This window comes from Peromyscus californicus, unplaced genomic scaffold, assembly GCF_007827085.1.
Source record: "Peromyscus californicus insignis strain IS unplaced genomic scaffold, ASM782708v3 Scaffold_6__1_contigs__length_162567912, whole genome shotgun sequence".
In the NCBI taxonomy this organism is placed as follows: Eukaryota; Metazoa; Chordata; class Mammalia; order Rodentia; family Cricetidae; genus Peromyscus; species Peromyscus californicus.
In genome coordinates this window covers 139,715,145-139,737,768 of record NW_026294584.1, presented here as the reverse complement: position 1 = coordinate 139,737,768, position 22,624 = coordinate 139,715,145, and the positions used below count along the sequence as shown (strand labels likewise).

The 22,624-nt window shown below is 46.1% G+C and overlaps 1 protein-coding gene across 2 annotated transcripts in view; it reads right to left on the bottom strand.

Moving 5' to 3' along the window:
- The window catches only part of Ano2 (anoctamin 2), a 347,394-nt gene that overhangs the window by 246,287 nt on the left and 78,483 nt on the right, over positions 1 to 22,624 (bottom strand). For both annotated transcript variants that reach the window (XM_052721782.1, XM_052721784.1), the window contains one exon: positions 20,980 to 21,078. In XM_052721782.1, coding sequence (XP_052577742.1) covers positions 20,980 to 21,078 — 99 coding nt within the window. The remainder of the gene's footprint in view (positions 1 to 20,979; positions 21,079 to 22,624) is intronic.

Genomic DNA, 22,624 nt, shown 5'->3' with positions numbered 1-22,624 from the left:
GACCAACCCTGCAACAACCCAGGCCCAGAACCAGGCTTATGTGTTGACCCACCCAAACATCCATCCCATCTATCACTCACAGGAACATGTAAAGGGGCCAGTCCTGCAGACCCAAAGCTGCAGGATCTCCCAAGACCCAGGGCAACAACAGGATATCCAAGAGGAGTCCCAATGAGAGCCCAGCATTCATAGGGTAGCAGAAACCAGAGGCCTCGAACCAGACCAATGACTCTGCAGTGAACACTTGCCAGTAAAGATATACGGACAAAGGGGTACACTGTGTGACTCACTGTGTCACACTGCAGCTTCTATGATGAGATTTTTCCTTTTTGTTTTTTTTTCCTTTTCTTTTTTCTTTTCCTCTTAAATATTGTTTTATTTGAGGCGGAGGGGTTGCAAGTGCAGAGGACGGATATGAAGGGATGAGAAATGAATGGGATGGAGATGCATGATGTGAAAGACACAAAGAATAAATACAAAGAAAGCTTTAAAAAATAATTTCAAGTAAAATAATAAAAACATAAAAATAACCTGAAAAAAATTGAAGCAGAAATTTTGTTTAAAAGGACTTCAGTTTTGTTGTTATCTTTGCTTACTTGCATAGCTTCAATTTAATTAATAAATTTTTATAGGGACTGATACTCGCACAAAATTTAAATGGAAGCATACCTTACTTTTAATGAAGAAAACACATTAAAAAATAGTGTATATTAAACAGCAGGTGCTTGACAACAGTTGGCTGTGATTCCCACACAGCCCAGCTAGATATTAATTGTGAAGGATCTAGAAGTTGATGCTGGCAATGCCATGGTGGTTGGCCAGAGAGCTCAGGGAGCCTCCTGGCGCTGCCTCCTCTGCACCGAGATTACAAATGCAGGTCACCACGTCCACCTTTCTACACAGATGCCGGGGATTGAACTCAGGTCCTTGTGCTTTCGTGGCAAGCACTTTACCAACTGAGCCACCTTCCCAGCCCCCCGAATAGTAAACGTTCAATGAGATCTATCCTAAGAAAAACATAGACATACTATCATGATGATGATCATTAACAGTTATAGTTCATATAGTGGATTTTTTTATGTTGCAGAAACTGCTTATGCCTACATTACAACTTTTAATTTTATTTTAATGTTCATTTATTTTTATTTTACGGGTGTTTTGCCTGCATGCATGTCTGTGTACCATGTGGGTATCTGGTGCCCACTGAGGCCAGAAGAAGGCATAAGAGCTCCTGCGGCTGAAGATTGTAAATATGGTACTGGGGATTGAACCTGGGTCCTTTGGAAGAGCAGACAGTGCTCTTAACCTCTAAGCTATCTCCCCAGTGCCCATGAGTCTTTTGACTTTCAGGTTTGTAAATGCAGTGATTGAAGCACAGATGTCATAATTCCAGAAAAGTTGTAATGTGTTAATTATGGACACAGGTTCTCACAGGTAATTCTCTTTTCAACATTGGTTCCTGCTCCTTCCCCAAATCTGGCTGGGTTTTGTAGCCACTTGACCAGCAAAATATGACAGAGGGGACACCAGTCAGCTCCATACTAGAAGATCAGCAGCTTCCAACCCTAATCCTTTCGTGTCTTAAAACATCCCGAGGAGTCCCCGGAGAAGGACAAGGAAGAGCACTTAACTGGACTCCCTTCTAATTTCCCTGCAAGCAACAGATATGGAAACAAAGCCCCTTGAACCTCAAGCCACCAAGAGACGCCAGCTGCCACCAAGTGAAGCCATGTGGTCCTGTTCCCACCTCTGCTCATTTACTGACCACAAAGTCACTCTTGCCTACTAAGTTTTGACTAGTATTGAGCTATGAAAACTGGGTTGATTTTTCACTGCCATGGATGAACAGAACTAGAGCCAGCATCCAGACACTCTGACTTAAAAGTCTGTTTTCTTCTCTGCCGAGCTATTCTCAAGCTGCTGAGCAAAAAGATACTCACGAGGCGGTCTAAGATAAAGGCAACCAGAGGTGTGCAGAGGGATTTGAAACTTCAAGAAAGGCGCCAGCACCTTCAGCTGAGGAGTCTGAGAAGTGTGTCCCTGGGGTGGGGGTGCACTTCAGCTGGATTCAGCAGGAGAGTGACCTGCTTGTTCATTTTGTCATAAATAACGAGAAGAGGGTAAGACTGAATCAAAAGTGAAAAGAAACATTTACCTTTAGTTAATATTTTCCTGTGATTTTTTTAAATAGTAGAACTGTGTTAATGTTGTTTAACTGAAAATAAATTAAAAAAACTGCTTGGAAAAAATAGAGTGGTTTTAGATTAGTTACTGGCTTGGAAAACTCTCGTCCCCCTCCTCCATCATTATTTACAACATTTCTTTTCTTTTCTATATGGGCTTTATCTTGTCTTGATCACACATCTACGAACACAGAGCATCCAGTGAGTCCAACCTGAACTGATAAGACAGACATTCCAGGCAAACAGAGAAGTAGAAAACTTCAAGTTGTGCTGAAGGGGAGTTACATGAACTTGCTAGAGCTTGGATTTTAAGTGTTTTCTAAAGGCCTGAATATAAACTCTTGGTCCCTGGTGTGGAGCTATTGGGAGATGATGAGCATCTTTAAGATGAAGGTCTGTGCCGAGTCTTATTGTAACTTGTTATGCCATGTTCAGTTGATATCCCTTGGAGGCCTGCTCTTTTCTGAAGGGAAATGGGAGGAGTGGATCTGTGGAAGAGAAGAGGCAGAGGGAACTGGGAGGAGTGGGTGGAGGGGAAACTGTGGTTGAGATGTAATATATGAGAGAAGGGCAAATTTTTTTAAAAGAGGAGGACCTAGTGGGGTTCTTCGGTAATTGGGGGCATGACTTTGAAACAGGGACTCCCACCTATTCTTGTATGTGTGATCGCTCCCCTTCCCTTTCCCCTCCTCTCCTCCAGACTGAGGTGTAAGAACATTCGTTCTGATGGCACTCCTATCACGATGTGTAACCCTCATTAGAGGCTTGGCTTTATGAGACAGTGGGATCTCGAATTTAAACCTGTATAACCACGTGAAGTTCTCTTTATGGCTTTATTAAGTCGTGGGCATTTTGTCTTATGGAAAATGAGAAAACGATTGACATGCTAGCATCCGGGACTTCATCTGACAATGCTGCCCTCATCTGCTTCCATTCCAGAGTCACAGTAAAGCTTCCGAAGCAACATGGGTTCATGTGGCTTCCCTGTTAAAAGCATTTCAGTGTTCTCCTGTTGCTCGTAAGATAAAGACAAAAATTCTTAACAGCTCCTGGGATGAACCCTGTAGAAGACCCCATAGTCGCCTGATCTCACAAGCTCTTGTGCCCAGTGCCCACTGATGGCCTCCATGCAGTTCTTCCTGCATACTGAGTCTCCCACAAACCTCAGCTCCCCGCCCCCCACTCCACCAACTCTATTCATTCATGAGGTCTTACCCAGCTGTTGTTTCCTGAGCAACACTTTCCCTGGCTCTCTAGAGAAGATCAAATCTTACCTTCATGGTGTTTCCTGGAGTCCAGATCCTCCCCTCAAAAACACTTAGTACAGTCGTAATTTTACATCTATCTAAGTGATCATTTGATTAGTGACCAAACCATAATTTCCAAGAGGGCACCAAGGTTCAAGGATCATCTTTCCTGGAAAACCTTCCTGCCCACTCCCTTCCAGACTACTTTTCTCAGCCACTTGTCTGTCTCCAGTTTTTGGTTTATTTGTGTTCTCTGAAACAGATCATAGAATTCTATAGAGAAGAGACATCTCACTGTGAGCCTAGTAGTACACAGTAGGAGCATAACTTTTATTGACAGGATGATCTGGGTCCTGTCCCTTGCTGACACTAACTTCCTGTGTAACTTTAAGCAAGACACACCACAGGCGCGCGCGCGCGCACACACACACACACACACACACACACACACACACACACACACCATGCTCACACACTCAATGAGACTCGGCCATTTCCCACCATGAAAGAGTAACAGAGATCAGTTCCGGGAAAACCTAAATACCCAGACAAATGAGAGATAAAATGGTTTTCCAGACAGTGGATGTCAGGCAACAGAGAAACAGACAGGTAGGTCATGGGGTTGCCTCAGGTCCCTGCCTTGAGAAGTCAGGGGAAGCTAGTCAATCCCAAGATCTCCTGAGTTACAGGAGCAGGAGTGTAAACCTAGCAAGATCAAGGCAAGAATCCATCCACTATCTGATAAGGGCCCCAGCTCAGAGAACCACAGAGGTCTACTGAAGGTAGCCCTTGAGCATTGAGCTGCGTAGGTGTGAAAAACCGACTCCCTGTTAGGAAAAGAGCCATCTGGAAGGACTGAGAATGGCACCTATTTCCACCAGCAAGATATTTCCCACACTGCAGTTCTTGGGGCACTGGGCAAACATTGGTTTACTCAGTAGTTGTGGATAATTAGGCTTGGACTGAGAGTTCCTGAAGACCCATTTAACAAGTCATAAGAGGGGGCAGGAACTAGGTTAAACAGTTTGGAAAGTATTCTCTAAGTCTCGCCATCACTCCGACTTGAAACACTTAAGGAAAGAAGCATACTCATGGCACAAGCACCTTCTGCTTCTCCGGGAGATCCTGGGATTGCTAGCTGATGGCATCGAGTGCTGGGAATACGCAGGGATGCCAACAGCTCTGACATGAACCCCGCCCGCCCCTTACAGAATGCTCAGGCGCGCCCAGCACATGCACCACCCGGCAGCTTCTCGTCAGAGCCCACGAAGACACTGCATGCCCTACCAGCGAGGAGCAGGACCTCCCCCTCATAGATGAGAAAGCTAAGGCTCAGAGGGGCAAGGAATTGCCAGTCAGATGTAAAACTGGGCCTAAAACCCAAGTCTCCCAGATGCCCCCCTATCTAGGACTCTTCCCTTGACCCGGGCGGCCTTTGAACCTTGGCAAAGCTCCATGGTCTGCCCCAGAGGAGGAAGCAAGCTAGGACACCCCTTTGAGCCCAGCAGCCTAGGTTCTCCTTTCACCTTCCCAGAAAGACACTCAGTGCTCCCTGTTATCGATAATAATCAGTGGTGGCATCGTTATTACTGTTATTCTTGGACATCAGAGAATTATGAACATCCTAAGAAATGGCAAGACACATGCTAGCCAGCTGTTCCCCATTATGCCTCCCTGGGTACACGATGCGCCTCCCTGGGTACACGTTGTGCCTTTCATGTGTTTAAAATCATAAATAATCGTTAAAGTATGTTGCTCTTATTTTTTTATTCCTGGGATCCAATGTGGTTCTCATAAAAGCTTGCTTTGCCCCACTGTCACAGTCTAAGGGGTTCACTGAGATTCCTTTTGTCTTCTTCCTTTCCTCCTTGTCTCTCTCCATCTCCCCACCCCCCAGACAGGCACAGCAGTGTGGTCCCAGGGCTGATTTGTTTCCTCTCTGCATTAAAATCACGTGCTTTCCTGAGATACAGGGAGCCAAGGTTCTAGTGATGTCTGTCTTAGACAACATACAAGTCATTGTCCCCACTTTACAGATGAGAAAACTGACATAGCATCACAAACTTAATGAACGTACACCAAGGACCCACAAAAAATAAACTAGAAAAATTTATAACATAAGATATAAATGTTATAGCCCAGTGAGCCCCTAGGTCAGGTTTCTCTGCAGTGACCTGTGAGGAGCTCTCCCTGTAAATGGCAGGACAGGTCAGCCAGCAAGAATACAGGCCAAGCATAAAGTTGGGCAGTGTGCCCCACCTGGCGCACCATGTCAAAAGAAGTCAAGTCAATTTATCTGTCTCTCTGCTTGTTAGTTTGTGTTTCCTCTGCTGTCCCATCAGTTGTCGGATCACTGAGGTTCAACTGTCACTCTTTCTGGGGTCTTTCTTCTCTCAGCAGTCAGAGCATGTCTGAAAACTACCTCACACCCTCTGCTCCAATTCCCAAAAGCTGAGCCAGGCCGAGAAGTGAGATAAGCAAGATGGCGTGCGGATGCAGGCACGAGGTGGACCAGGATGGAAGGCTACGCATCCGCAGTGAAGAGGAAGAGGCTGAACAAAGATGCCCAGAACCTGCCCCCTCTGTTTTCACCCCCAAGTGGTGCTGGAAAGGCACTGAGGCATGTGAGGAACAACCAGGGCTGAAGAGTTCTAGGCTGCTGAACATCTGTCCTCACTCACTGCCCATAAGCACATTTGTCCACGCACGCGAGTGTTAAGCCATTCCCTCACCAAAATGAAAGCAACACCCAGAGCCGCAGCTCAGCTGTAAACCTAGAGCTGGAAGGGAGGTCTTGGTGGCCACAACCGGAGGCTGAGCTGGCCCTCACCACTCTACCTGTGCCTACAGGTTGAGTTTCCTGTCAGCAGCAATGCTGCCTGGAGACCGTAATATACTGACAAAAAAAAAAAAAAAAATGTTCTTTTTCTGTTGTCCAATTCTGTATTCGTTTATGGTTTTTATTTCTGTTGTCAGCATGTCCTCTACACATGAATGAATGTTTGCTGACTTTTAAATTTTGGGATAAAATCCAAGCTTTTTAAATTACATGGCTGACAAGGCCCCTTAAGAGCTGTGCCTCTCCCAGCTCCTTCTTCTGTCGTATCCTCCCCACTCACAGTCTGTGTAGAACCCACACCGGCTCCTCTCAGCTCCTCTCGCAAGGGGACTTTTTGACCTTGGGACCCCGGGATCTTTCCCTCTCTGGAAATGTTCTCATTTGCCCTCCCAACTTACCAGCTCCTGCCCAGCCTTCAGATCTGAGCTCAAATACTCACCCACCATCATCCAAATGAGTTCCTTCCCGTTGGCGCTCATTATACACCCCTCTTGTTTTTCTGTGAGTGTCTCTCAATTTACAACTAGCCATAAAATGCTGAATTCTCACCACATAAAAGTCGCCAGGGCCAGAGGACAGCTGTAGCCACTACTGCATTAGCAGCACATCTGGGACATAGTGATTTTCAGACATTTTCATCACATGGGTAGATGATGAAGGATGGAGGGTGAATAGATGGATGGAGGATGGATCAGAGCAGAGTGAACAAGAATGTTGTAGTGGGAAATTAATTTCTACACCAAACAGGGCAGAACCTGTTCAGAATCCCTGGTATGGACATGGATGTCCTTGCCCCTTCTCTAACCAGAAGCCACTTCATGCCTGGGGCAAGAAGCATGTCTTTCAGGTTTCTCCTTGCCTCCCAGTCAGGGGATGAATGGAACAGAAGGTCACACTGTGATTTTGTACTCGGGTTCATAGCCGTGGAGGACTGATAAATGGATAAGGGTCTCCAGGGAACAGGATGCAGGGGTGAGGGTGCTGTTGTTGATTTCCACGGTGCAAGTATGCCCATCACAGCCTGTTCTAAGCCTCCAATTGTGCACCAATAGCCTTCAAACTCTCAAAAACAACAGTCAGTTTTAGGAGCCACTAGGAGACAGTTTGTCGCTGAAAAGGCTCGTATTGGACAGGAGTTCCGTGTATGAGCCCCAAGTTCAGGAAGTTGGTGGTCTCTCCTTTCTCTGCATCTCCTCCATGCCTGCTCCTTTCCATATATCCACGGACATGCTGTGATGATTGGTCTTCCTTGTCAACCTGACTGGACTCAGAATCACCAAAGAGACGCCGCTGGGTGTCTGAGATGGTGTTTCCAGGGAAACCTAACCAAAGAGGGCAGATCCACCCTGAATGTGGACAGAGGCTTGCCAAGGCCGAGGATTCTGGGATAAATAAAAAAGGAGAAATCCGACCGAGCACCAGCTCTCCCTGCTCTCCATTTCCTGATCTGCCTGAGTGTGAGGAGTCCTAACCACACACTCCTGCCCACATGAACTCTGCTAGACCTTCGCCACCACAGTGGCCAATTCCCTCTCAAACCACAAGCCCCAATACCCCTTCCCTCGCATCAGCCATTTCTTGTCAGGTGTTTGGTCACAGTGACAAGAAAGGTGACTTAAAAAGGCAGCATGGCGTCCCTGAGTCTCCTGTTCTTACATCCTGTACTGGACCATGTGTCCTGATCTACTCCCTTTGTGCTGACATTATTGCCAACAGTCCATCTCTCTCAAAGCTGCCCTCCTGTGGATCTGATGGCCAGCCTGCCCACACTTTCCACTCTTAGCCCTGCTAGCCTCTTGCCCAGGTCCTGGCCAGCCCCCATCTACCCAACTCATACAGATATGACTTGAAGGCTTTAATAAATAAAACCATGACATTTAATTTAATTATTTTTCATTGTGAGTGTTAAATATAGCAAAGTCTAAACTTGTATGTAGCAGGAATCTTAAAGAATCTTATTAGTAAAATCAAACCTGAGGCCAAGTATTGAGGTGAACACTGAATGATCAGAGAAACAGAACCAGCCACAGCTACCTCACCTCGCCGGATCCTCAGCTGGTCTTGTTTCCTCAGACTGGAGACTTCTGAGTCCTCATCCAGAATGGGTCTCAGCTGAACTGCTGCTCAAAAGCCTGAATGTTTAACCAGGCCAAATGCTTAACCAGGCCAAATGCTTAACCAGGCCAAATGCTTCTTGTTTCTGGTCTTCACGTCTTATATATCTTTCCTTTCTACCATCACTCCCTGGGATTAAAGGCTCGCTTTCTGGGATTAAAGGCATGTGTCACCATGCCTGGCTGTTTCCAATGTGGCCTTGAACTCACAGAGATCCAGAGGGATTTCTGTCTCTGAAATGCTAGGATTAAAGGTGTGAGTGCCACCATTTTCTAGCCTCTGTATCTAGTGGCTGTCTGTTCTCTGACCCCAGATAAATTTATTAGGGTGCACAATATTTTGGGGAATACAATACCACCACACTTGTATCTTAAAAAATCTTCATGTCTGATTTAAAGCAGTCTCACTCTATGCCCAGCTTGGCATGGAACTCACTATTGGCTTGAACTGGCTTGGAACTCAAAACAGTGCAGCCTCAGCATCCTGTGTGTGAGAGTTACAGGCACAAGCCACCGCCCCTGGCTTATCTCTGTGTTTTTAACTTCACTGTCTTCAGGTCTTGGGTCAGGCTCCTCTGCTCACAGACCTGTGTCTTCTGCATTGCCGTTACATGGCCATGTCCCATCTCAGCTTCTCCCCCAGAGCCACAGCAGGAAGGTGCCACCGTGATCCACCCACCCCCTTCTGATGTTGAATCAGAGAAGCATGGCAGTCAACAAAATGGAAGTCAAAGCATTCTGCCTTCTTTCTGGCCATTTAAATAGTAATCGAAGAGCATGCACCAAAACATAGAGGTACGAAAATCTAAACCCTCCCTCGGCAGCGTGCCTATATTAAAAACAAATGTTCCAGAATGGGATATGACAACAAGAGAACAGGCCCACCTCCAGCCATCCCTATATAAACAGCCACAGTTCACTTAGAAATCATTGATGATGAGAACAGAGTCTGTCCAGAGATGCATTCCAAAGACTAGGCAGTGACTCCTCTCCCCACAACCGAGGATTTACATGTTGCTAACTGCAGCAAAAAGCATGGAGTTTCTCCTGACATTTTATATATATTTTAGGTTTTGATTTTTTGAGATCTCACTATGAAGCCCAGACTGACACGAAACCCATGATTCCCTTGCCTGCCCTTCTTTCTGTACTGACTAGTTTTATGTCAACTTGACACAAGCTAGAGTCGTCAGAAATGGGGGAAGCAAACTGAGAAAATGCCTCTTTGAGATCAGACAACAGGCAAGCCTGCAGGGCATTTTCTTAATTAGTGATTGATGGGGGAGGGCCCAGTCTGTAATGGGTGATGCCATCACTGGGCTGGTGGTCCTGGGTTCCATAAGAAAGCAGGCTGAGCAAACCATGAGGAAAGAGCCAGTAAGTAGCACCCCATCAGCTCCTGCCTGCAGGTTCCTGCCCTGTTTGAGTTCCTGTCCTGACTGCCTTCAGTGATGGACTACAATGTGGAAGTGTAAACCAAATGAGCCCTTTCCTCCCCAACTTGCTTTTGGTATGGTGTTTCATCACAGTAGTAGATACCCTAAGACATCTTCTCAAGCAATGTGATTATAGATGTGGACCACTCCTCCCAGATCTCCCAACTTTTACTTTCTGGATTTACTCAAGTGTCACAATAATCCCAATGAGTGAACAGATCACCACTTGATGAAGGAACTAATTGTCATGGAAAGGGGTGGTTTCTACAGCTGAGTTTTGCTTGACAGCTCTGAACTGAGATACCTGTATGTAAGAGAGACGCTCCTAAGGATCATGACTGAAAAGAAGTTGTGGGGCTGAAGGAGTAAGAGCCATGTGGCAACAGTAGTTCAATCAATCTAGAGCATTATTGAGCAACTATTACTTCAATGGCACACAATTATTTTCAGGAAAAAAATGCGTAAGAAATGTGAGTTCCTCATCCCAGAGATTTAGGGTACAGGTGAAACCCAAGCTTAACTCCTCAAAGCATCTGGAGAAAAAAAAATGGGTAAGGTAAACAATGAGTGTATAGTGACTAAGAATCCAAGAAAGGAGAGATGGGTGCAGGCTGAATAAATAAAGGAGGAGGCAGGTGGGGCTGAGATTGGGGTCCATAGGATGAGCTGAGTTGTAGTTTTCAAGGAGGAGTAGGAAGCCATGTAGTGGGTAGCTGTTCCAGCTTTGACCTTGAAGCACCACCCCAGTGAGGCAGCCGGTAACTGCCACATCTACCTAGGACCTGCCCCTGGGGCATGGCCGGGACAGGAGCCCTTAAGATCAGAGATCCAGATGTGCCAGCCTCGGGGGTTCCTTGTGATCCTGGATGCTGGTTGGCAGACCGAGTCAGAATTCTCAAGAGAACCCCGCTGGACTGCACCTCACCTCTCCCAGATCCTGTAATCAACCCCTTTACTGGCTGTAAGTTACCCCAAAATAAACTTCCTTTTAACTACGTGGAGTTGTCTTGTTAAATCCACACATTAAAGCTATTCTAAGATGTGAAACAAGTGCTTTTTGGAAGGTCTGTCCCATAGAAGAAGAGGGAAGTCACTCTGTGTTCTAGAAAAATCAGCATTGAGGAGCTCATGTAGGCCCTACAGAGAGGCCTGGTTGGGAAAGAGCAGTCCAGCTGGGCAGGGGAACTCGAAGGAGGACCAGAGATGCCATCAGAGCTAGGGATCAAGCAGCTCTGAGTGTGGGACAGGCCGCTTGACTGAGTGGGACAACTCACTACAACTCACCTCAGAGAGAGAGCGTAGAGACATGTGTCGGATAACTGGACCCAGTAGAATGTGAGCAACCCAAAGAGAATCTCTCTTCAGGCCCCTCCACTAAGCAACAAAAGCAAAAATCTGCATAAATGGATAGGTAGGTAGGAATGTAGATAGATAGATAGATAGATAGATAGATAGATAGATAGATAGATAGATAGATAGATAGATAGATAGATAGATGGATGGATAGAAGGATGGATGGATGGATGGATGGATGGATGGATGGATGGATGGATGGATGGATGGATGGATGGGTGGGTGGGTGGGTGGATGGATGGATGGATGGATGGATGGATGGATGGATGGATAGACAGACTCACAAATCAGCATCTGCTTTACACACAGGACACAGTTTTTTAAAGCAAAACAGAATTCAGGATCTGTCCTCTTTTCTTTACAGGTGAAAGGGGACTTCACTCACAAAACTGATCCTCAGCTGTGGAAGAATTGTAACCTGTGTCTTTTGCACCCAGGACCACGGCATCTTGGATGAATCTCTCCTCAAGGACTCTATACAACAGTGCTTTGGGGTGTTAGCAGGTCTTCCACAGCAAAGAATGTGGAACACAGTGGAACCATTTTCCTCCCTGTAAGGTCTCTACAAGCCTTTTAAAAGAAGGTTACTCTTCTCTCATACATTACATCCCAACCACAGTTTCCCCTCCCTCCCTTCCTCCCAGTTCCTTCCCACCTCCCCACCTTCCCACCTCCCCTCTCCCCTAGATCCACTCTTCCTCTGTTCTCTCCCACCAAAAAAGCAGGCCACCCAGGGATGTCAACCAACACAGCTTCACAAGCTGCAATAAGACTAGGGACAAACCCTCATATCAAAGCTGGGTGCAAGCAACCCAGTAGGAGGGAAAAGGTCCCAAGAGCAGGCAAAAGAGTGAGAGACACCCCCACTCCCACTGCTGGGAGCCCACAAGAACACCCAAAATAAACCAGATAAGGTACAACAATGAATGCTTCTGGAGTATGTTAGATCATAGACATGTTTCATTGTAAAACCCAAGAATATTGTTCTACACAATAAACCTTGAAAAGTGCACTTCCAGACTACACAACACAGTCTGATCCAATGGCAGGTTTTGGGGGTGGTTTTTTTGTTTTGTTTTTTTGTTTGTTGGTTGGTTCATTTGTGTTTTTTTTTGAGGGGGGGTTCCAGTAAAGTGAGAGAATACGAGAATGGCTTTGGAGTTACACAGACATGGTTTTAAGTCCCTGGGTCTCTCCTCCAAGCTTCGAGAGCTTGAATAAGTTTATTAACCTCACTGAGAACCCAGTTTCCTCATCTATAAAATGGGGCTAAAGTGAGTATTTACTTAACTCATGTTGTGAAGTAATGCAAAGTAATACACATAGGCTTTAATCAGGTGGCCCAAGGTGACATGGGAAATTTTTATATTTAAAATTTAGTTGATTCAATCATTTGTCCATGAGTCTGTACCTGTGACTATAAGTCATGATTTTACATAATTCACCATGATCAATATTGTTCAGAGCGGACTCAGGAACATTTCTACTCAAAGCCAAGTGCAGCCATTAGAAGAGTTGACTGGGCTTTAAAACACACAAATGTCTTTATGTGGAAATGCCTCTTGCCAAGACAAAGGCTTTTACTTTTATCAACCTGGTGGTTGTCTTTGGGAATATAATTAAGAATGGAAAACAAATGTTAAGTTAAATGAGCATCTCCTCCTGATGGTACCCACACCGGGTCCTTTCTGCTATCCCTGTCAGAACCTCCTGACCCATCTAACAGCACCAGAATATGGAGAAGTGGCCACAGACATGCCAAATACAAACAGGAAGATCCATAGACAAAGAGCCGTCCATTCCAGACTCAAAGGCAGGCGGTGGAGAAGGCTCAGAGGATGCCAAGTACATTCTTGGTAAGCAGAGGCCCCTGTACCGAGCCATTTGCTTCCTGCTTCCTTCCAGAAGGGTGTGTTCACTTCAAAGGACTGCCATCACAGATTGCCACAAGCCAAGTGACTTGAAATAATTGATAGTGTTCTCCTATAGTTCCAAAGGCCACAAGTCTGAAATGAAGGTGTCGGGGGCTGTGCCCACTGTAAAGGAACTCAGAGAAAGATTTTCCAGACCCCTTCCAGCTTCCTATGTCCCCAAGTGTTCCCTGGCTGGGATGGCATCACTTGGTCTCTGCCTCCTCCATGTAGCCCTCTCCCTTAAGGACCTCTATGCCACATCCCCTTGTGCCCGTCTCTCCTAAGCACACTGGATTTGGGGCTCACACTAGATCCAGAATGACCTTATCCTGAGATCTTGGGTTAACAACACTCACAAAGACCCATTTTCCAAATACACCACATTCACATAGTCCAAAGCCAGGACTCGGGCACACCTTTTCTATCCCAGTATTTGTTCCATTAAAGAGATCTAAAACCCTAAGGGATTTAAAATACAGGTCTTGGGATGGTTTATTCCATGTGCCAACTGGACTGGTGTATGGATGTTCTGATATTTAGTCAAACAGTATTGTGGATGTATACTTGAGGAGCCTTCGGGGATGAGATGGGAATTTGACTCAGTAGACTGAGTATATATAGCAAGTTGTCCTACCTAATGTGGTCTGAACAGACCAGAAAGGAAGCCCCTCCCACAAAGAAGGAGGAGTTCCTCCTGACTGAGTGCTTTAAGCTAGGGTATCAATCATTTTCTTCTGCCTTTAGAATTGGACTGAACATCAATCTTTGTGGTCTTTACAATACCAGCATCAGGTTGGTATTTATACCATGTGTTCTCCTGATTTTCAGGCTTGAGATACACAACTGACTCCAGGGGACCCAACTCACTGACTGCCGATCTTGGAGCTCCACAGCCTTCATAACTTCATAATTGCCTTAGAGTGTGCCCCCTTCTTCTCTCTCTCTCTCTCTCTCTCTCTCTCTCTCTCTCTCTCTCTCTCTCTCCCCCCTGTTTACCTGAGAGCCCCAGCTAACACTCATATCTGAATAACTGAGAAGCAAAAGGTTCTGTGTTGCCAGATGAGCAGTCTCTGAGGCTGGACACAGACCATGAGTTGGGAGTGGGGGTGGATATATCCCCGAACACTTTGAGAAGTCAGCTAACCAAACTAGAATCCTAGAAATGCAGTGGCAAGTACCTAAGAACAATTTCCAGAACTCTACAAAGCTTAATGGAATCAATACTTTCCTCCTAAGGGGCTTCTCAAGATAATTAAAATGTCAGGTTTCTTTGTTTTTTAATTGGAATTATGTCAGCTTAGTTTGGTTTTCTCACACTTATCATGAAGTGTTGGTGGTATTTATGTGATCTCTGTTAGGGAAAGGGGGGAGGGATCATACTTTAATAAATGCTATTTGTAAAGATGAATACTTCAAAACATGGGCTCTATTGGGGTCCATTGAATCTCTGACTGCCTTACCTTTATCTTTGAGTCATTATCATGTCAGAAAATCTGCATAAATTAGTTTGCAGTACAGCCCTCCCTGAGCTACATTTTAACATTAAATCCTCCAATTTTTTTTTTATCAATAATCAGTATAATAAGTGACCCCATAAATATCATCCTAGGGATATCTACATCACCCATGTACACCCCCATATGCACAAGGCTCAGGGAGCGTGGCAGAGAGGGGGAAATGATTATAAGAGCCAAAGGTCAGGAAGGGCTGGAGTGGAACAGTGTCTGAAAGAACCACTGTTCCCATGAACTCACAGCAGCTGTGGTTGCCTGCACATGGTCAAGCCAGTCAACATTCTAGTATGGGGGGAGGGGGACAAGCATTGACAAGGCTTCACCCCTGACTGAGGAGCTATGGATGGCTGATGGCTTTGAGGGGAGGAAAAGTCAGTTTTCTTTAAGGATGTGGCTCCCAGGAAGCTAATCATGCTCCAATGTATAGGTATATGAAAGGCACAAATTAGGCTGGATAGGATATTTAAAAAGGGGGGGGGACGCAAAGTTGAGGAAGCAGAGAAATAGGAGTGAATCTGGGAGAAGTCAGGGTAGGAGGGAGGAGGGTGTGTGTGATCAAAATACATTGAGGTGGTTTGAATGAGAATGGCCCCCAGAGGCCCATCTGTTTGAAAGCTTGGTCACCAGAGAGTGGAACTGTTTGAAAGGATTAGAAGGATTAGGAGGTGTGGCCTTGTTGGAGTAGGTGTGGCCTTATCGAAGGAAGTGTGTCATTGGGGGTGGGATTTGAGGCTTTACAAGCCCATTCCAAGCTGTGTATGTTGTGTGTCTGTCTGTCTGACTGTCTGCCTGCCTGCCTGCTGTCTGTGGATTGTTTGTAAAGCTCAAAGCTACTGCTCCAGTGCATTCTGCAATGATGATGATAGACAAAGCCTCTGAAACTGTAAGCAAGCCCTCAATTAAGCGCTTTCCTTTATAAGAGTTGCCTTGGTCACAGTATCGCTTCACAGCAATACAACAATGATATAGACATACATTGTATAAAGTTCTCAAAGAAGTAATAAAAGCATTGTATTTTTTTTAAAAGAAAAGATTATTCCAATAGCTATAGAGAGATGGTTCAGCAGTTAAGAGTGCTTGATGCTCTTCTGGAGAACCCAAGTTCAGTTCCCAGCATCCATGTTGGATAACTCACAATCACCTGCAACTCCAGCACCAGGGGGTCTGACGCCCTCTTCTGGCCTCCACAAACACTGCACTCACATGCGCGCGCGCGCGCACACACACACACACACACATAATTTTAAATTTTTTAATGTATAAAAGTCCTTAAAAAAAAAAAAAAGGTTATTCCAGCCTCATATGTGAACTTGTGACTGAAAACCTAATCTTTTATATGTTGTTCAGGTCCTTTAAAGAAAATTATACTTTGGTACAAGAAAAAAGTTTTCCTTCCCACCCCAACACATCAGTTTACTCCTGCAGCTGCCATGAACCACAGACCCTGTTGCTCTGCCTACTAGGAAGTGCAGCATGAAATTCTGTCTCACTCGTATCTGTCCCCTTTATTTTCAATTTCTATCATCTTTATTTCTCCTGCATCTCCCTACTTGCCCCTGACTGCATCGTTTTGTAAAATGATCCATTTGCATTCTTTTCTTTGTTAGTCTCTAACTCAGATTCATTTTAAGAAGAAGATGAATAGACCTAAGGCAGAGCCCAGAGGAGAACTCAGGCCTTCCCTTGTCACACCTGTCATGTGACTGCTTCCCCACGGAATGGGTTCCCCCAGCTCACCCTGCTGAGCCCATCTTCCCATAAGCTTCCCCAATCAAGGTACAGCAGACCCCACACATTTAACCGTAGTGTTGCTGACACCCTGCTCCCTAGGAAACAGAATCCCCCTCCCCAGTCCACAGTCTAAGGGCCATCTGTTCTTGCCTCTCTGCAGACTCCGCATCTAGGCCGCTGGCTGCCTTGGTGAGTGAACGGACTGGGCCCGTGGCCCCCAGGGCTGCAGATGCTGGCTGTGAATGGGGAGGAAAGAGAAGGAGCAGAGAGGAACAACCCGACCCAGTGCCAGCTGTGTAGCCTGGCACGTGTGACTGTGAAACATGCCGCAGCCACAACCGCAGTGATGGCAGTTACGGTGAGAGACAGGTTGCATTGTGCCAGACACGTCCACACACTTGCCGCTCCCTGTACCAGTCCTCCACTACCATGTGACTCGTGTTTGGGAGGTGTGTAGATCTCTAACCCTGCTGTGCTAAAAAAAGGTCTGACCTGCTCAAACAGTATCTACTTATATGCAAAGGACACTTAATCTGATGTCTCTATGGGCTCCTGGGGGTAACGAATGAGACCCCTATAATACCAGTCTACTAGCAATGGCCGCTAAAGGCTGATGGATCAGACAAAAGGGATAGCCACCCATCCCAGCTCTGTCTCCTCTTGGACTGTATTAATATGATTTTGTGCACAAGAACATTCCTTCTAAAAGCCTCACTTATCACACACACACACACACACACACACACACACACACACACACACACACACACACACACACGGGTGGGGGGGAGCTTTGTCTCTGCTGGAGGCTTAGGGAATGTGAATGTCAGGGCAGAGTAAGGGAGTATTCACTCACGTACACAAGCAAGTGGAGTTGATGAGCATAGATGCTGACCCTGATCTAGAAGGACCATCTTCATAATAAACAGAAGAGCTATAGCACCTGCCTCCAAAGTGACCCATCTCAAATCTCCCTAGACTGTTCAGGACCAAAGGCCAGCCTTCCTACCCCCTCCTGTGTATGCCTGTTGAGTGTCCCTCACAAAATGCAGGCCCTTCTGTTGTTGTTTTTGGAGAACAAATGTTTCCTTCCAAGATTCCGCCTCCCAGTTAATATCTGTGCTCAGGACTCTGAGTCCCTGGACACATTACAATGGATCTGTGCAAGTTTGAGATCTCGACTTCATGATTTCCTCCACATCTTTCTGGTCTCTCTGGACCCTACTGGGTTATGATCCAAGCCATCACCGACCCGGAAGGTGCTCAACTGGTTCTATACCACGCCTTACTCTTCCTCATCATTCCCACCGCCTACAGGATGTGGTTCTCTGCAAATGTGGCTTATTCTCATTTTAGTCACTTTCCAAATCCATTTTTCAAAGGAGTGATGCTGGCCCTCCCCAGACCGCCATGTCTCGTGTTCTCTAATCCACAGCCCTCCCTTACTGCAGGAACTAGGCTTAATCTACCCCCAGCCTTGGGATCAGAGTCTCTGATTAATTTTTGCAAACACATGTATCCTACCCAGCACAAGTTATAGCCTCCTTGTCTGCTTATACGACCCCCTGTGAGGCCAACTACAAGCCCCCCCCCCAGATGCTATGAATATGGAGAACAGCAGGGGCCATGTGGCTGAGCACACAGAAGGATGCCAGAATCTTCCACCTGTGTGGAGTCTGAGACCCAGAACTGCTGGGAGAAAGTGTTTTCTAGTCTCCACATAGCCTAAAGGAGTAGTCATAGCCCCATTCAGACCCCCAACCCCCTACTTTCCAGGCGGAGCCGTGCTCTGCAGATGGCCTACAACAGACTCAGGCTCCAATGGCTGCCTTCTGTCTGGGTCTGTGCATACTTCCTGTTGCCCTGGGCCCTGTTCTCAGCTCCCCAGGGCCTGGGCTGCTCTGTGGCCGCAAGGCTTTCCGAAGGCTCCATACAGCAGGAGCTGGATCAGCACTGGCTGCCTGTCAGGTCAGGAAGGAAGCTGACTAAGGTACCAGGAATTGAGAACACTTGGAAAAATAGTTCAAGAAACGGACTCAACAACAAACTCTTATATTTCCACACCAACCATTAAGAGCCCTGTTCTTAAAATCACCTGCTAAGAAATTAAAATGGATGATATTATGCCTGGATCACAGACAGGGAAACTGAGGCTCTGAAAAAGAAGCCCCATGCTCACATCACACAGTAAATGAGTAGAGAGCCCAGGCTCCATGCCTGTTCTTGGGACTTGTCTAGCATAATGTCTAACCCCTGGAGCTGTCAAAATGAAAAGGGAAGGGACCCCCAAAGACAGAAGCTTTGTAACATGGCTCGACCAGGTCAATTCATTGACAAACTCAAGCCCTATCTGTGTGACACATGTTGAGTTCCAAATGGCTGGTGTTTGGGAGCTGCAGCTCAGGAGACAGGCGCGTCACTGACGCAGAGCTGTGCTGCAAAGCTGGGAAAGGACAAAGCAGAAACAAGGGTTAGGAAGCCAGGTGAGCTGGAGGCAGGCAGCCTGGGCACGAGGAATCAGAGGTGGCAGAAAAACAAGCGGTGTGGAGGAGTGGTTGACTGTGCAAAGAACAGAGAAAGAGAGGGCAAGGTGGATGGTAGACTGAGAGAATGAGAGAGAAGGAAGGCTGGGAGGAGAGCCAAGAAGAAAGCCAGGCGCTGTGCTGGGGATGTAGGGAATGGCATACAGGTCTCCAACACCCCTAAGTTCTCTGCTACGAGGATTGCCACAACAGACTCTGCTACCAGTCGGTCATGGAGAGCAGAGACCTGCTCACCTTCTTCCCAAAGACCAGACAGCAGTGATGAAAATAGAGGGCCTGACCCCAGTAGAATGGGGTGAAGACAGCATCAGTTATTCAAATGAAGCAAAGAAAAGGGACAAGAACATATTGAGAAAGGGAAAGAGAGGAGAAGGGGGTTGGGAAAGTCAGGGTCCTACCAGAAAGGACTAAAAGCTTCTCCCCAAGACTGAGACATGGGTGATATTGCTAAGAGACCAGGCATACATCAGCTGGGAAGAGCGGCATCCCTGAACAGAGATGGCACATGGATTTACAGCTGTGGTATTATAAACAAGCAGACTAAACCCGGGGATCAAGAACACAGCAGGATGGAGTCAATATCAGTGTAAGAAGCTGGGCTTGGTGGTACACAACTACAGTCTTAGCACTTGGGTAGCTGAGACAGGAGGTGTGCGAGTTTGAGACCAGCCTGGACTACAGAGAGAGACTCTCGGTGTCCCAAATAAGTGTATAAACAAAAAGTAAATAAATAATAAAATAGTGTGGCTATTTTGAACATGTGACTCCTCCAAATTTGTGTTTTATCAAAAAAACTTGCAGGTGGTCCTCATGCCTGTGTTTATTTATTATTTGACGGACATTTGTTACTCCAGCTTAGTAAATCGTAACAAAATCTATAGTGTTGGTGGAATTCCTGCTGGCTCAGACACATGATGTCACTTGATATGTGGTTTTTGACAGGCAGTAGACCTGTTGTCAGCAAAGGTTGTGCACAGCTATTGTGTCGTTAGCACAGCTAACAATGTAAGTCGGTGTTCCTAGCTCTAAGCATGCTGTCAACAGTGAGGGTGAGACGGACAGGCAGGGACAGCAGTTCCAAGAGGCAGCAGATGCAGGAGGAGTTCTGCTCCTGACAGAGAGGTAGAAATGGTTGTTAGAATGAGAATCAGGATCTCTGCAAAGGTAAGTCACCATCTGTGAAACAACACCGTATGGGGCAGAAGCAGAGACAAAGAGAGAGCTCTTATCCATAGATCACCACCCATGGGTAACACAGCCACCATCTACCCCAGCATGCCAAAGATGCTCAAAGCCCACTCCCACTCCTTTCCCTAAAAGGCCTATGAAAAAAGAATGGGAAGTTTGGGAACAAATAATTCTCTTCCCTTGGGAGTTGTTTTGCTGAATTTTGTTGTACAAGGAGACACAAGGAGAAGTTGAGAATTCACTGGAGAGATTTTTAAATTGTACATACACTGTTGTAATTGAAAACTACCTCCCACGCCATCTAAACTGTAAGGCACCCAGCCCGCACAGCACAACCTCCTGGGGATGATTTTTCCACGGCCCTGGTTCCAGAGCCTCATTCCATACCAACCGAGCAAATGGAAATCTCCAGGTGAGACACTGGCACAGAGCTCGTGAAAACATTTCTCACATGATTTCAATCTGCTCACATGTTGCAGAACCTCCTAACTTACGAAAGAGCAAAAGCCACCATTGTGACCACAGTAGTATGCCCACAGCATCTTTGGTGCTGTTTTCCGTCCACACCCGTGGCTTTGCACGGCTTGCTGCCTGAGCCCATTGCCAGGTTCACCACAGAGAAATGTCTGATGGTTCTGGACCTTCAGGAGCAACAGAAAAGAAGGTACAACAGGAAAAAAATGAGGATGGGATGCATGGCTTCCCAGACAGCACAGCCCATGTGGAAGTCTGACAGACAGACAGAGGGACAGCAGTTCTTCTCTGTCCCACCCACCTCATGGCCACATACTTAGGATCCCTGGGGAGACAAGTTTGACTTCAACCCCAGGAAAGCCACATCCACCTGGCCCAGCTCCCAAATCATCCACATACACCAGCCCTCAGGAGGCCCAGAATCCAGGAGAAACAAGTGCATACTTTCTTGGTGGGGACTTTGATCTTCAAGAATTCTGCTTCCCTGGCCAGCACCTGCCATGGGGCGTGGATCCGGACAAAGACAGATCCCTGGCTTTTGCTCTGCAAGATACAAAGGGAAAAGAAATAGAAACACTTGTAAGAACACAGCTAAAATGCTTAGTTCCCAGCTCTAGAAGCCCAGGCTTCAGTTCCTCCAGTTTGGGACTTTTGTCCCCTTTAAATGTCCTTAGGAGCCAATTTCACATACCCATACCCAACTTATCCATTCTGTTCCAGACATGCTCTAATTCCAAAGTGTCTGTGTTCCCAAAGTGTGGTCCATGGAGACTGGTGGCTTCATGGGGGAAATAAAATAATTTCACATACAGATTTGAAAATTATACAATGATGATGTCCACGGAAATTGCACTAATGCAGTAAAAGTTGGTCAGTGAACCAACTGTTCTGGCATTCAAGGAACCGACTTCAGTCTATCTCCAGCCACAGGTTTTATTGTTCATGGATAAGATCTGTGCTTCTGTTCTACTACGGTGCTGAGTGGCTGGCCCTAATCACAAAAGTGACCACACAAGCCTAAGAGCAAGTGACATAGACAGCAATGCAATATCCCACTCAAAATTATATCAAAACATCAACCCTGACCATGATCTGGTGTGAACACAACGTGAACCGGAATCCCAGGACAAGCAATCACAGTGCACGTGGATGTCACTTAACAGAACGGAGATGCAGGGCTGAACACTAAAAACCCAGGCTAAGTCAGCAGTGAACCGGCATCCCAGGACAAGCAATCACACTGCACATGGGTGTCACTCAACGGGACGGAGATGCAGGGATGAACACTGAAGAACCAGGCTAAGTCAGCAGTCTACTTGGTCTCCCTCATCACATCTGAAACAAATACTTGTCCATTTGCAGAAGAGATTCACCCTCATCTTCGAATAAAACACAAAACATACATTCTTTGGGATACTAATTATTTTCGTCACCAAAGAATGAAAGAGGACCAAAGCTGAGCAGTAAAATCTGGCAAAGATCCTACTATTCCTGATACCTCTAAAAGACCTTTAAAATACAATTTTTAAAAAAAAAAAAAAAAAAAAAAAAACAGTGACATATACTGCATGCAGAGAGAAAGTAAACATGTTGGTTGTGAATTTCTTCTTCAAATGACTATTGGAATTACATAGAAACTTTGTACCATGGTAAGAAGCAGCACATGAGGTAGCTAGTGTACCATTTGTGGTGGGATAAAGCCATTGAGGTAGATTAGGACTCAGGTTCTAGCACTTCTCTCTAGCAATGCTGGATGGGGACAGCTTCCATTCATTCCTGGACGCCCAGGCACTAGAAGAGAGGAGGGTTTTATTGACCAAATACCATATACTTGTGGTCAATATACCATTGACCATGTGCTTTGTGAAGCAAGGTACATGGGGTCATACTGAGAAGACAGGGACTCTGTGTGCAGTCAACATATTCAGGTGTTCCTTTTGGAATTCAGTCCCCAGGTTCATTTACAGAGAACCGTGCTCTATGATCTTGGTTTAGGATTAAAGGTAACAGTGGAAGTCATGAACTCATAGCTCTGACTGTGCCTTTCCAGTGTGCCAGGGAGACAAACAGCCATGTGGAAGGAACTGCT